This window comes from Mixophyes fleayi, chromosome 1, assembly GCF_038048845.1.
Source record: "Mixophyes fleayi isolate aMixFle1 chromosome 1, aMixFle1.hap1, whole genome shotgun sequence".
In the NCBI taxonomy this organism is placed as follows: Eukaryota; Metazoa; Chordata; class Amphibia; order Anura; family Limnodynastidae; genus Mixophyes; species Mixophyes fleayi.
The window spans coordinates 5,217,367-5,233,164 of NC_134402.1; the positions used below are offsets into that span (position 1 = coordinate 5,217,367).

A 15,798-nucleotide genomic window follows, 5' to 3' on the forward strand; every position below is an offset into this window, starting at 1 on the left:
CAGAATATAGTATTCCCTCTACCATCCTGTAATACAGAATATAGTATTCCCTGTACCATCCTATCCATCCTGTAATACAGAATATAGTATTCCCTGTACCATCCTATCCATCCTGTAATACAGAATATAGTATTCCCTGTACCATCCTGTAATACAGAATATAGTATTCCCTGTACCATCCTATCCATCCTATAATACAGAATATAGTATTCCCTGTACCATCCTATCCATCCTATAATACAGAATATAGTATTCCCTGTACCATCCTATCCATCCTGTAATACAGAATATAGTATTCCCTGTACCATCCTGTAATACAGACTATAGTATTCCCTGTACCATCCTATCCATCCTGTAATACAGAATATAGTATTCCCTGTACCATCCTGTAATACAGAATATAGTATTCCCTGTACCATCCTATTCATCCTATAATACAGAATATAGTATTCCCTGTACCATCCTATCCATCCTATAATACAGAATACAGTATTCCCTGTACCATCCTGTAATACAGAATATAGTATATAGTATATATTTATAACGTCTTACAGGCACAGTCCATGTGACTATGTAATATATTAGCAGATTTGGGGAGGGGTCGCTGGTTACACCCTTGGTGTTGGGTTACGGCAGAGCAGGGTGCACAGATCAGACCTCTGTGTAATATGAGTCAGTTAATGGATGATGTAGAATGAGGAAGCTGTTACTGGTGGGTTGTTCCCTCCTCTCCTCTGTGTCACCAGGAAGTACAGAGTGTAATATACAGAGGGAGAGATACATTGTATTACTCTGACACTATGCTGCCCCTGCGCCAACTGCTGGCCCACCGAGCCCAGGTAATACTGACCACACACACACACACACACACACACACACACACACACACACACTGACTGCACACACACAAACTGACTGCACACACACACACACACACACACTGACTGCACACACACACACACACACACACTGACTGCACACACACACACACACACACACACACACACACACACACACTGACTGCACACACACACACACACACACTGACTGCACACACACACACTGACTGCACACACACACACACACACACACACACACACACTGACTGCACACACACACACACACACACACACACACACACATATACACCATGTACCTACCTAGACCTGCCATATACAGCACTTAAGGCAAGAGATTGAGTTTAGTATTTTCTTCTTGAGCCAGAACAGTTTTACTTGTGATAAAGGTTTTGTGTCAGCTGTAAATCACATTTGCAACAATTTTATACATTTGATTAGTAATTATTGTCTGCAACACATATACATTATCCACAGGGCCTGCAGACTCTGAGGGATATAAGTGATGTAGGACACTTATAGATATATATGGATATAGGTGATGGAGAACACTTATAGATATATATAGATATAGGACACATATAGATATATATGGATATAGGTGATGTAGGACACATATAAATATATATGGATATAGGTGATGTAGGACACATATAGACATATATGGATATAGTTGATACAGGACACATTGATATATATGAATATAGGTGATGTAGGACACATAGATATATATATATATATATATATATATATATATATATATATATATATATATATATGGATATAGGTGATGTAGGACACATATAGATATATATGGATATAGGTGATGTAGGACACATATAGATATATATGGATATAGGTGATGTAGGACACATATAGACATATGGATATAGGTGATGTACGACACATATAGATATATATGGATATAGGTGATGTAGGACACATAGACATATGGATATAGGTGATGTAGGACACATATAGACATATGGATATAGGTGATGTACGACACATATAGATATATATGGATATAGGTGATGTAGGACACATATAGATATATATGGATATAGGTGATGTACGACACATATAGATATATATGGATATAGGTGATGGAGAACACTTATAGATATATATGGATATTAGGACACATATAGACATATATGGATACAGGACACACACATATATATATATATATATATATATATAATCACAGAGAACTGGGATAATCTGATACTCTGTCGTTCTAGGTCTCCCGTTTTATCCGTTATGTCTCCGATTCCCAGACTCCTTTCCGTATAAAACATCTGGATCATCTGGTGCTGACTGTGCACAGTATAGAGAAGACTGTCAGCTTCTATACACGCGTGCTGGGCATGGAGGTCATCACCTTCAAGGTATAGGCAGATCGCTGGGAATCTGTGTGACCTGATGGGATAAAATCTGTTGCTATTGTCTATGATTTGTCAGGAGGCTCAGTGCTCCAAGCGCCGGACAGCGGGCAAACCAGGACATACATAGAACAGGGACGTACACTCAGTGGTCACTTTATTAGTAGGTACACCTCTATAGTACTGGCTAGGACCCCCTCCCCCTAGAACAGGCTGAACTCTGTTAGTGGATTCAACAAGGAGCCATTCCCTAGAGATTTTGGTCCATGCTGACTTGTTACATCACACAGTTGCTGAGGATTCATTGGCACCATGTTCATCTGTGACTCTCCCGTTCCACTACACCCCAAACAAGCTCTAATGATTAGGATCTGGTGTCTGTGGAGGAGATTGGGGTACACTGAACTCATCCTCATGTTCATCTTGGGATGACGTGTGCTCTGTGACAATATGCGTTATCCTGTCGGAAGTAGCCGCTAGATGGTCAGACTATGGGCATAAAGGCATGCACATGGTCAGCAACAATGCTCAGGTAGGCTGTGGCATTTCAACAATGATTAATCGGTCTTAAGGGGCCTAATGTGTGCCACAAAAACATTCCCCGCACCATCACACCACCACCAGCATACACCGCTGACACAAGGCAAGAGGGATCCTTGGATTCACACTGTTTGCTCCAAATTCTGACCCTACCACCTGCATGTTACAGCAGAAATTGAAATTAGTCAGACCAGGTGACGTTTTCTCAATCTCAACTTTCCAGTTTTGGTGAGCCGGTGCCCACCATATCCTCAGTTTGACAGGAGTGGAGCCCGGTGTGGTCTTCTGCTGCTGTGGCCCATCCACATCATGATTCCATGTGCTGTGCATTCAAAGATGCTCTTCGGCGTACCACTGTTGTAAGACATGGTTATTTTAGTTACTGTCGCCTTCCTGTCTGCTTAAACTAATCTGGCCATTCTCCTCTGACACCTCTAATTAACAAGGCGTTTTCACCCACAGAACTGATGCTCACTGGATGTATTGTACTTTCCTCACTATTATCTGCAATCTCTGGAGACTTTTGTGCATTAATGTCCCAGGAGATCAGCAGTCTCTGAGATAATTTAAACCATCTTGTCTGGCCCCAACAATCACTCCACAGTCAAAGCCACTTACATTACAATTCTTCTACATTCTACTGATTGGTCTGAACAACAACTGAACCTCTTGACCATGTCTGCATGATATTATGCATTGATTTGCTGCCACATGATTGGCTGATTAGATATTTGCATTTTGCATGTTGTACCTAATAACGTGGCCACTGAGATTTGAAGGGGTGGTGTTGTTGTGGGTGAAGGTGAGAAATTTGAATTGGATTATGGAGGATACAGGAGAAAGTGTAGGTATTTTGTACAGTGATGTGGAGCGGTGGAAGAGAAAGATCAGTCGTGCAGCAGCATTTAGGATGGATTAAAACCATGATGGAAGGGTGATGGAGAGGTTAGGAGGGGGTGGCAGTAGTCTTTGTGGGAGACAATGAGAGAATGGTAAGAAAAGAGTATATTCTAGCAATATGTAGAAGGTAGAGTTGACAGGACTGGGAGAGAGACTGAATGTGAGGAATAAAGCAGTTGGTAGAGTCAAGGGTGACACAAAGGCTTGGGAGACTGAGAAAATGCTGGTGTTGATGGTGAGAGGGATTTGACGGGAGGTTGGAAGAGTAACCAGAGGTTGGATCAAGAGATGTTTTATGTTAGGTTTGGTGAGATGAGCACTTGTTTAAGGAGAATTGGAACACGAGGCATGCAGTGTGGGAGTAGCAGTGGAGAAGTGAGGTGGACAAGAGTCAAGGTGGCAGGTTGTAGGTTGAGATGATGGGATGAGTACAGAGACTACATCCTCAGTTACTGGGAAGAATAAACTGATGGGAGGATTGGGGAGTGTAAGAGAAGGTGGGTGGGGTATGCAGTATCTGGTATGAGGAAATATCTTCTCAGATGGTTAATTTTTTTCCTTTGAATTAGGTGGGAACAACATAGGCTGTAATGGAATTGATTGGGGGAGGTGCAGAGAAGCAAGCTGAAAGTGGCAGAGAGGTGTCTGGGGTTAGAAGACTGGTTGGATATTGTAGAAGTGAAGTATGTTTGACAAGTGACAGGGCCGTGTTGTAAGATGAAAGGATGAATTTATAGTAAGGGTTAGGAAGTCGGCTTTGGTGTGAAATTTCCTGCAGTGTTCCTCAGCAAATCGAGAGGACTTTTGATGTGTCATGGTTGAGGTTTGAATGTTGGAGACTATATGTTGTAGCTGGAGCTGCATTGTCTAGGGCTGAAGTGAATGTTTTGTTGTGGAATGTGGTAGCTAGATTGGGACAGGATAGTCATGGGAGAGAGTAGATTTAGAAAAATCAGAAGTGGATGGGGTTGAGAGTATTTTGGTATCATTATGTGTGTGTGTGTGGATTAGGGTACAAGGGATAAGTATGACGTAAGGTGTGGCTGAAGGAAGCTGGAGAAACGAGATGGAGCAGAAGCTGGATAAGACAAAGTCAAGGGAGTGTCCATCACTGTGGGTGGAAGATGAAGTCAACTGGGAGTGACAATGAAAAGGGGAATAAAATAAGTTTGGTGACAGCAGAGACATTGGGGTTGTCAATGGGAGCCAGACAGCATTGTTGTCAAGGAATTTGGAAAGCGGTCTTGGTGTGGGGGCAGTAAAGGTCACAACACGAAGGTGGAGAGGAGAGAATAGATGTATGATGTGGACTTCAACGGAACAAAGGAAGAGGAGTCCCTGGGGTCTGACTCGGCAGGTGCAGCATAAAGAAAGCAGGATGGGGTGGCTGCTCGGTCAGTTTGTTGGTTTCCAGGTTGGGGAGTGTGTCTAACGGGGGGGGTCTAGGAGGGGTATGTAGGGTAAAAGGTGGTAAACCAGGTTCTGTAATGACAAGGGGGTTATTCGAATTTAAATGTGGTGTTGTGAAAAGAAACATTCCAACATACAGGCACATGGTAGTCATGACTATATTTTATATTTGTATATGTACCTTGAGATATAGGGGCCACGGTCTGTGTGACTGATGGAGGGCGGTCTGTGCGCTGTGTGACTGATGGAGGGCGGTCTGTACGCTGTGTGACTGATGGAGGATGGACTGTGCGCTGTGTGACTGATGGAGGGTGGACTGTGCACTGTGTGACTGATGGAGGGTGGACTGTACGCTGTGTGACTGATGGAGGGCGGTCTGTGCGCTGTGTGACTGATGGAGGGCGGTCTGTGCGCTGTGTGACTGATGGAGGATGGACTGTGCGCTGTGTGACTGATGGAGGGTGGACTGTGTGCTGTGTGACTGATGGAGGGTGGTCTGTGCGCTGTGTGACTGATGGAGGATGGACTGTGCGCTGTGTGACTGATGGAGGGTGGACTGTGCACTGTGTGACTGATGGAGGGTGGACTGTACGCTGTGTGACTGATGGAGGGCGGTCTGTGCGCTGTGTGACTGATGGAGGGTGGTCTGTGCACTGTGTGACTGATGGAGGGCGGTCTGTGCACTGTGTGACTGATGGAGGGTGGTCTGTGCACTGTGTGACTGATGGAGGGTGGTCTGTGCACTGTGTGACTGATGGAGGGTGGTCTGTGCACTGTGTGACTGATGGAGGGTGGTCTGTGCACTGTGTGACTGATGGAGGGTGGTCTGTGCGCTGTGTGACTGATGGAGGGTGGTCTGTGCACTGTGTGACTGATGGAGGGTGGTCTGTGCACTGTGTGACTGATGGAGGGTGGACTGTGCGCTGTGTGACTGATGGAGGGCGGTCTGTGCGCTGTGTGACTGATGGAGGGTGGACTGTGCGCTGTGTGACTGATGGAGGGCGGTCTGTGCGCTGTGTGACTGATGGAGGGTGGACTGTGCACTGTGTGACTGATGGAGGGTGGTCTGTGCACTGTGTGACTGATGGAGGGTGGTCTGTGCACTGTGTGACTGATGGAGGGTGGACTGTGCGCTGTGTGACTGATGGAGGGCGGTCTGTGCGCTGTGTGACTGATGGAGGATGGACTGTGCACTGTGTGACTGATGGAGGGTGGACTGTGCGCTGTGTGACTGATGGAGGGCGGTCTGTGCGCTGTGTGACTGATGGAGGGTGGACTGTGCGCTGTGTGACTGATGGAGGGCGGTCTGTGCGCTGTGTGACTGATGGAGGGCGGTCTGTGCGCTGTGTGACTGATGGAGGATGGACTGTGCGCTGTGTGACTGATGGAGGGCGGTCTGTGCGCTGTGTGACTGATGGAGGATGGACTGTGCGCTGTGTGACTGATGGAGGGTGGACTGTGCACTGTGTGACTGATGGAGGGCGGTCTGTGCGCTGTGTGACTGATGGAGGGTGGACTGTGCGCTGTGTGACTGATGAAGGGCGGTCTGTGCGCTGTGTGACTGATGGAGGGCGGTCTGTGCGCTGTGTGACTGATGGAGGGTGGACTGTGCGCTGTGTGACTGATGGAGGGCGGTCTGTGCGCTGTGTGACTGATGGAGGGCGGTCTGTGCGCTGTGTGACTGATGGAGGATGGACTGTGCGCTGTGTGACTGATGGAGGGCGGTCTGTGCGCTGTGTGACTGATGGAGGATGGACTGTGCGCTGTGTGACTGATGGAGGATGGACTGTGCACTGTGTGACTGATGGAGGATGGACTGTGCGCTGTGTGACTGATGGAGGGTGGTCTGTGCGCTGTGTGACTGATGGAGGGCGGTCTGTGCGCTGTGTGACTGATGGAGGGCGGTCTGTGCACTGTGTGACTGATGGAGGGTGGTCTGTGCACTGTGTGACTGATGGAGGGTGGTCTGTGCGCTGTGTGACTGATGGAGGGCGGTCTGTACGCTGTGTGACTGATGGAGGGCGGTCTGTGCGCTGTGTGACTGATGGAGGGCGGTCTGTGCGCTGTGTGACTGATGGAGGGCGGTCTGTACGCTGTGTGACTGATGGAGGGCGGTCTGTGCGCTGTGTGACTGATGGAGGGCGGTCTGTGCACTGTGTGACTGATGGAGGATGGACTGTGCGCTGTGTGACTGATGGAGGATGGACTGTGCGCTGTGTGACTGATGGAGGGTGGACTGTGCGCTGTGTGACTGATGGAGGGTGGACTGTGCGCTGTGTGACTGATGGAGGATGGACTGTGCGCTGTGTGACTGATGGAGGGTGGTCTGTGCGCTGTGTGACTGATGGAGGGCGGTTTGTGCGCTGTGTGACTGATGGAGGGTGGTCTGTGCCCTCTGTGACTGATGGAGGGTGGTCTGTGCGCTGTGTGACTGATGGAGGGCGGTCTGTGCGCTGTGTGACTGATGGAGGGCGTTTTGTGCGCTGTGTGACTGATGGAGGGCGGTCTGTGTGACTGATGGAGGGCGTTTTGTGCGCTGTGTGACTGATGGAGGGTGGTCTGTACGCTGTGTGACTGATGGAGGGTGGTCTGTATGCTGTGTGACTGATGGAGGGTGGACTGTGCACTCTGTGACTGATGGAGGGTGGTCTGTGTGACTGATGGAGGGTGGTCTGTGCGCTGTGTGACTGATGGAGGGTGGACTGTGCACTGTGTGACTGATGGAGGGCGGTCTGTGTGACTGATGGAGGGTGGTCTGTGCGCTGTGTGACTGATGGAGGGTGGTCTGTGCGCTGTGTGACTGATGGAGGGTGGTCTGTGCGCTGTGTGACTGATGGAGGGTGGACTGTGTGCTGTGTGACTGATGGAGGGTGGTCTGTGCGCTGTGTGACTGATGGAGGATGGACTGTGCGCTGTGTGACTGATGGAGGGTGGACTGTGCACTGTGTGACTGATGGAGGGTGGACTGTACGCTGTGTGACTGATGGAGGGCGGTCTGTGCGCTGTGTGACTGATGGAGGATGGTCTGTGCACTGTGTGACTGATGGAGGGTGGTCTGTGCACTGTGTGACTGATGGAGGGTGGACTGTGCGCTGTGTGACTGATGGAGGGCGGTCTGTGCGCTGTGTGACTGATGGAGGGTGGACTGTGCGCTGTGTGACTGATGGAGGGCGGTCTGTGCGCTGTGTGACTGATGGAGGGTGGACTGTGCACTGTGTGACTGATGGAGGGTGGTCTGTGCACTGTGTGACTGATGGAGGGTGGTCTGTGCACTGTGTGACTGATGGAGGGTGGACTGTGCGCTGTGTGACTGATGGAGGGCGGTCTGTGCGCTGTGTGACTGATGGAGGATGGACTGTGCACTGTGTGACTGATGGAGGGTGGACTGTGCGCTGTGTGACTGATGGAGGGCGGTCTGTGCGCTGTGTGACTGATGGAGGGTGGACTGTGCGCTGTGTGACTGATGGAGGGCGGTCTGTGCGCTGTGTGACTGATGGAGGGCGGTCTGTGCGCTGTGTGACTGATGGAGGATGGACTGTGCGCTGTGTGACTGATGGAGGGCGGTCTGTGCGCTGTGTGACTGATGGAGGATGGACTGTGCGCTGTGTGACTGATGGAGGATGGACTGTGCGCTGTGTGACTGATGGAGGATGGACTGTGCGCTGTGTGACTGATGGAGGGTGGTCTGTGCGCTGTGTGACTGATGGAGGGCGGTCTGTACGCTGTGTGACTGATGGAGGGCGGTCTGTGTGACTGATGGAGGATGGACTGTGCGCTGTGTGACTGATGGAGGATGGACTGTGCGCTGTGTGACTGATGGAGGGTGGTCTGTGCGCTGTGTGACTGATGGAGGGCGGTCTGTGCACTGTGTGACTGATGGAGGGCGGTCTGTGCGCTGTGTGACTGATGGAGGGCGGTCTGTGCGCTGTGTGACTGATGGAGGGCGGTCTGTGCGCTGTGTGACTGATGGAGGGCGGTCTGTACGCTGTGTGACTGATGGAGGGCGGTCTGTGCGCTGTGTGACTGATGGAGGGCGGTCTGTGCGCTGTGTGACTGATGGAGGGCGGTCTGTGCGCTGTGTGACTGATGGAGGGTGGACTGTGCACTGTGTGACTTATGGAGGGCGGTCTGTGCGCTGTGTGACTGATGGAGGGCGGTTTGTGCGCTGTGTGACTGATGGAGGGTGGTCTGTGCGCTGTGTGACTGATGGAGGGCGGTCTGTGCGCTGTGTGACTGATGGAGGGTGGTCTGTGCGCTGTGTGACTGATGGAGGGTGGTCTGTGCACTCTGTGACTGATGGAGGGTGGTCTGTGCGCTGTGTGACTGATGGAGGGCGGTCTGTGCGCTGTGTGACTGATGGAGGGCGTTTTGTGCGCTGTGTGACTGATGGAGGGTGGTCTGTACGCTGTGTGACTGATGGAGGGTGGTCTGTATGCTGTGTGACTGATGGAGGGTGGACTGTGCGCTGTGTGACTGATGGAGGGCGGTCTGTGTGACTGATGGAGGGTGGTCTGTGCGCTGTGTGACTGATGGAGGGCGGTCTGTGTGACTGATGGAGGGTGGTCTGTGCGCTGTGTGACTGATGGAGGGTGGTCTGTGCACTGTGTGACTGATGGAGGGCGGTCTGTGTGACTGATGGAGGGTGGTCTGTGCGCTGTGTGACTGATGGAGGGTGGTCTGTGCGCTGTGTGACTGATGGAGGGTGGACTGTGCACTGTGTGACTGATGGAGGGCGGTCTGTGCGCTGTGTGACTGATGGAGGGCGGTCTGTGCGCTGTGTGACTGATGGAGGGTGGTCTGTACGCTGTGTGACTGATGGAGGGCGGTCTGTGCGCTGTGTGACTGATGGAGGATGGACTGTGCACTGTGTGACTGATGGAGGGTGGACTGTGCGCTGTGTGACTGATGGAGGGCGGTCTGTGCGCTGTGTGACTGATGGAGGGCGGTCTGTGCGCTGTGTGACTGATGGAGGGCGGTCTGTGCGCTGTGTGACTGATGGAGGGTGGTCTGTACGCTGTGTGACTGATGGAGGGCGGTCTGTGCGCTGTGTGACTGATGGAGGATGGACTGTGCACTGTGTGACTGATGGAGGGTGGACTGTGCGCTGTGTGACTGATGGAGGGCGGTCTGTGCGCTGTGTGACTGATGGAGGGCGGTCTGTGCGCTGTGTGACTGATGGAGGGTGGTCTGTGCGCTGTGTGACTGATGGAGGGCGGTTTGTGCGCTGTGTGACTGATGGAGGGCGGTCTGTGCCCTCTGTGACTGATGGAGGGTGGACTGTGCACTGTGTGACTGATGGAGGATGGACTGTGCGCTGTGTGACTGATGGAGGGTGGTCTGTGCGCTGTGTGACTGATGGAGGGCGGTCTGTGCCCTCTGTGACTGATGGAGGGTGGACTGTGCACTGTGTGACTGATGGAGGATGGACTGTGCGCTGTGTGACTGATGGAGGGTGGTCTGTGCGCTGTGTGACTGATGGAGGGCGTTTTGTGCGCTGTGTGACTGATGGAGGGTGGTCTGTGTGACTGATGGAGGGCGTTTTGTGCGCTGTGTGACTGATGGAGGGTGGTCTGTACGCTGTGTGACTGATGGAGGGTGGTCTGTGCGCTGTGTGACTGATGGAGGGTGGACTGTGCACTCTGTGACTGATGGAGGGTGGTCTGTGTGACTGATGGAGGGTGGTCTGTGCGCTGTGTGACTGATGGAGGGCGGTCTGTACGCTGTGTGACTGATGGAGGGTGGTCTGTGCGCTGTGTGACTGATGGAGGGTGGTCTGTACGCTGTGTGACTGATGGAGGGCGGTCTGTGCACTGTGTGACTGATGGAGGGTGGTCTGTGCGCTGTGTGACTGATGGAGGGCGGTCTGTGCGCTGTGTGACTGATGGAGGGTGGACTGTGCACTGTGTGACTGATGGAGGGTGGACTGTGCGCTGTGTGACTGATGGAGGGTGGTCTGTGCGCTGTGTGACTGATGGAGGGTGGACTGTGCGCTGTGTGACTGATGGAGGGTGGTCTGTGCACTGTGTGACTGATGGAGGATGGACTGTGCGCTGTGTGACTGATGGAGGGTGGTCTGTGCACTGTGTGACTGATGGAGGGTGGTCTGTGCGCTGTGTGACTGATGGAGGGCGGTCTGTGCGCTGTGTGACTGATGGAGGGTGGTCTGTGCTCTGTGTGACTGATGGAGGGCGGTCTGTACGCTGTGTGACTGATGGAGGGCGGTCTGTACGCTGTGTGACTGATGGAGGGCGGTCTGTACGCTGTGTGACTGATGGAGGGCGGTCTGTGCACTGTGTGACTGATGGAGGGTGGTCTGTGCACTGTGTGACTGATGGAGGGCGGTCTGTGCACTGTGTGACTGATGGAGGGTGGTCTGTGCACTGTGTGACTGATGGAGGGTGGACTGTGCACCGTGTGACTGATGGAGGGCGGTCTGTGCACTGTGTGACTGATGGAGGGCGGTCTGTGCGCTGTGTGACTGATGGAGGGCGGTCTGTACGCTGTGTGACTGATGGAGGGTGGACTGTGCACTCTGTGACTGATGGAGGGTGGTCTGTGTGACTGAAGGGAATGCTCTCTGTGCCAGGTGAATGAGGTAACAGCTTAATGACAGATAGATTGGGGAACATGATCATCTAGCCAGTTAATACCATCATGAAATAACGCTGTTGATATTTAATTCATTTCAGGGGGACAGAAAGGCCCTGAGCTTTGGAATACAGAAGATTAACCTCCATGAGGTTGGTAAGGAGTTTGAGCCCAAGGCCCGGCGTCCGTCGCCGGGGTCAGCTGACCTGTGTCTAATCACAGAGACCCCGCTGCAGACTGTCCTACAACACCTGCAGGTTTGTGCCCTTCCTGCATGCAGACAACGTGGTACATAATATTAATCTGCACACACAGTGTACTGGTGACATCACTATACTGTCTGCTATTCACTAAGCTATAGACACGGTCAGTGACTGCTGATAGTTGCAGTTCACCACCTTAAATTAGGCTAGTTAGAAATAAAACAAATATCTCCAAAATTTCGCTACAATATTCTTATTTTCCTTTACTTATGAAGCTGACATATTGCACAGCGCTGTACATTGAGGAGATTATAATACAAATAAATAATGTACAAAGACCTGAAACAGTCAGAGATGTGGGGAACACACAGGGGCTCAAAAACTGTTGTGTCATCGGCGCAAAAAGTATATCTTGATCCTCAATGTGCCGCTAATAAGTTCAGCAAATGGAAGCTATTCATGGGTAAATAGTCTGTTTTCAGTAGTAACATAATATCAAGGAATATAGGGAAAAAGTTGTTCCAGGAAATGTGGTCCAAAGCGTGTTAGAAGCCAGATGTAGAAGCCTTGATTGTAAAAGCAGTAATAGCCGCGGCTAACACAAGTGCGCACGCGACAATGCAGGGCTAGAAAAGCTGTTCACTGTTTCCAGGGTTAGAATGTCTCCATGGCAGCCGAACTGGCACTTTAAGAGAGTGTAAGTGTTGATACCAACGCGTTTCGCTGTGCAGCTTCGTCATTAATCATCTTAAAACATTTCCTGGAACAACTTTTTCCCTATAAGGATTATTCCTCGATATTCTGTTACTACTGAAAACAGACTATTTACCCATGAATAGCCTCCATTTATCAGTGGGACATTGAGGCGCTTGATAAACCTCTTGCCACTTTTTACCTATTCGAACTTTTGCAGTTATACTGATCTATATATCTGTGTATAAAGTACTGAACTATCTATGCAAAGATCTGAATAAGATATTATATATGCACATATGGGATATGGTCTATGAATGTCTACTTAGGCTGCTATCGCAATAGCTGTGTTGTATCCAAAATACACCACTACAAGTGCATTGTCATAATAAATTGTATTGATGGTTCATATCTCTAACTCATATGTTAATTAGACATAGATGACTGACAGAGAAAAGTTATGTAAATCTACTACGTTTCATTCTTCCACTCCGACATGGTGACTCCACTGAAGGAGGATTTTTGCCTTTTTAAAGTCAATACACTGAGTACTACAATGTACTGGACTAAATCCTTATACATGAAATTCTGTCTGAAATTGCCCCCTGAAAACTCAGAAACATGTATGCTGCGGTTTCATAGATGGCTTGTTAACAAGTGTTTATTGTTGGCAATTTATGGTACAATGAAAACAATCATTGCAGTCTACTGTTTTCATGGTTACCAGTGTTGGTATGGAAGGTCAGTTCTCCATAAAAGACGAGCAATCTACACCTTGGCAATCGAGTAATAATTTATTTAATTGAATCAATAATAAATTGATACTGTGATAAAGCAGGAAAAACATGTAAATATAACACTCTCACTCTGCAAAAGAACTTCAGTCTTATACCAACTCTAAGGCGGTCCTTGAGTCTGTACTGAGGCCCGTTCTGTGTCTCTGTGTTGTCCATCAGCAGAGAAGTGCAGTATCACAAAGCTTCAGCCACAGAACTATCCCTCATGTAATAGAGTCACAATGACCCCTCACGATCATGTTTAATTTAAGAAATATAAGAGACTTAACTGAGCTGTAGTTTACAAGAAAAGTTTAACTGAATAAAGGGATGGTGTGAAGGTCACAGGAGCTTACACTCAGACAACATAATCAGCCCAGCTTGGTGCGCTCCTACATTGTGGAGGTGGCTCTTAGAAGGGGGAAGGGGACGTGCGTGGAATATACTGCTGCATAACCAAAGCATTCTGCACAGCTCATCAGGCACACTTCGTAATGATCTCCAGTGTGGTTCCGAGTTTCCAAAAGATGATTTCAGGCAGACATCCTATTTCCAGAACCAATTTGTAACACCCAACGTGATTTTAATTTAGCAACACAACCTGGTCATATAGACTCAATAATCTCTGCATTAGAACTGGTAGTAACAGGCTGTGTCATCCTCCATGTGTCATTGTACTGCTGAGCTTACAGCTTTTTCTGCTTTCTCTCAGATCTGTGGCGTCCCAGTAGAAGAAGGACCGGTGCCTCGGACAGGAGCAGTGGGGGAGATACACTCGGTTTATTTCCGAGATCCAGACCACAATCTAATAGAAATTTCAAACTACTTAGCTGATCCCAGTAATAAACCCTAATGAGTTGTATCACTGATCATATATGTACAACTAGATAAACCCTAATCAGCTGCGTCACTGACGGTATACGTATGACTCGATAAACCCTAATCAGCTGCGTCACTGACGGTATACGTATGACTCGATAAACCCTAATCAGCTGCGTCACTGACGGTATACGTATGACTCGATAAAAAAAAAACAGACCCTCCTCCTATCTTGCACTGTAGACTGTAAAGGAAATTTATAGATTTGTAAATTTTTGCACGAGTTGTAAAAAAAATTGTTTTTAAAATTTTTTGAAAGAAATAACGGTGTCCTGCCTCATGTATACTCTCCATTCTAAGGTTATGTTACACGATATTGGTAAACTCAGAAGAGATCACAGTAAGGAGTCGGAAAGTCTTTACATGAAGTGCTCAGGATTAACAGGAGTCCTACATTCATTGCACCTAGATTGTGACCTGGGGGTAAACGTATCAATCAGCAGTTGTTTAAAACGACAATTAAAAGGCAAAATCCAATGGGCTTTAACAAATTGCCTTTTTTAAAAATGATGGCTAACGGCCGACTGATACATTGAGCTCCTGCTCTTCATCCAATGGCCACATTACCCAGCCCCATGTGGCTCAGCTCAGCATGTCTGTTCTGTTTGGCCACTTTTAGAAAAGCGGTGGGAATCGTTTTTACGATTACCACAGTTCCGATATGGACAATCCCTGCAAAAAGAGACTTACCTTCAATCCGACGCTGGAGATCACCGATGGGAGCACCATGCTGACAGCCAGTGATTCCCATTTGATCCAATTGACTTAAAGCAGCAATGTGGGGACCCCTAAGGTTAAGTGTTTAAACACTCAACCAGACATCGACGCTTTAAATTTGTATTGACAAACGCCGCGATGACATCAGTCTACAGCGCTGAACACTTCTCCAGTCGGCATCCCTGGCTGTCAGCATGGTGCTTCCATCAGAGATCTCCAGCGTCAGATTGAAGGTAAGTCCGTTTAATTTGCATTCAGTTTTTCACTATTTCGGATTCTTTTTGCAGGGATTGTCCATGTCGGAATTGTGGCAATAGGTAAAACGTTCCCAACCCTAGAAAAGGGTCCTGTTGCTCCGGATTTGGGCCAAGGAACAGAATTCGCTCTCAAAGCCCTGGAAATACAGAGCATCGGATTAAACAACTAGTGACCTGAAATTGTACTTTTCATGTCTATTATACACACTATGAGTAAGACCCTTCACTATACAATTAATACCTGGAATCTTTGGTTGGACCAGATACGTTTCTAATACAGATTGGTTGAAGTGAATTGTCGCTCTCAGAGGAACCTGCGCTCATCCATGGTCTGTGGTGGAAGTGTAGACGCACCTACAGCAGTCACAGCTCCCAGCGTCACCATACAGTATTCTGTGCATTGTAGAAGAGGCTCCATGTTATTTATTACTGTGTATGGAGTTCAACAGAGACATAAACGTGTGCAGAGTTCTCCAATGATTAGAACCAGAACAGTAACAGTGGAGGGCACTGAAAAACCTGTATGTGGCGCTGTATATAGATGTAGGAGAAGAACGCTGTGGTATCTTCATGATACATAATGTTTTACCTTT

General features: G+C 48.9%; 1 protein-coding gene across 1 annotated transcript; it reads left to right on the plus strand.

Moving 5' to 3' along the window:
* The first annotated feature begins 689 nt into the window (after positions 1–689).
* Positions 690–14,496, plus strand: GLOD5 (glyoxalase domain containing 5). Its single transcript, XM_075184600.1, has 4 exons — positions 690–839; positions 2,102–2,248; positions 11,782–11,937; positions 14,065–14,496. Exons 1-4 carry the CDS (start codon positions 801–803, stop codon positions 14,203–14,205), a joined length of 483 nt encoding a protein of 160 aa, XP_075040701.1. The 5' UTR covers positions 690–800; the 3' UTR covers positions 14,206–14,496.
* The last annotated feature ends 1,302 nt before the right edge of the window (positions 14,497–15,798 follow it).

Bases quoted from the DNA above. Each gene is read 5' to 3' on its own strand.
- GLOD5 (XM_075184600.1), top strand. From the start codon at position 801: ATGCTGCCCCTGCGCCAACTGCTGGCCCACCGAGCCCAG. The intron at 840-2,101 runs GTAATACTGACC...CTGTCGTTCTAG, and splicing joins TGCTGGCCCACCGAGCCCAG to GTCTCCCGTTTTATCCGTTA. The intron at 2,249-11,781 runs GTATAGGCAGAT...AATTCATTTCAG, and splicing joins TGGAGGTCATCACCTTCAAG to GGGGACAGAAAGGCCCTGAG.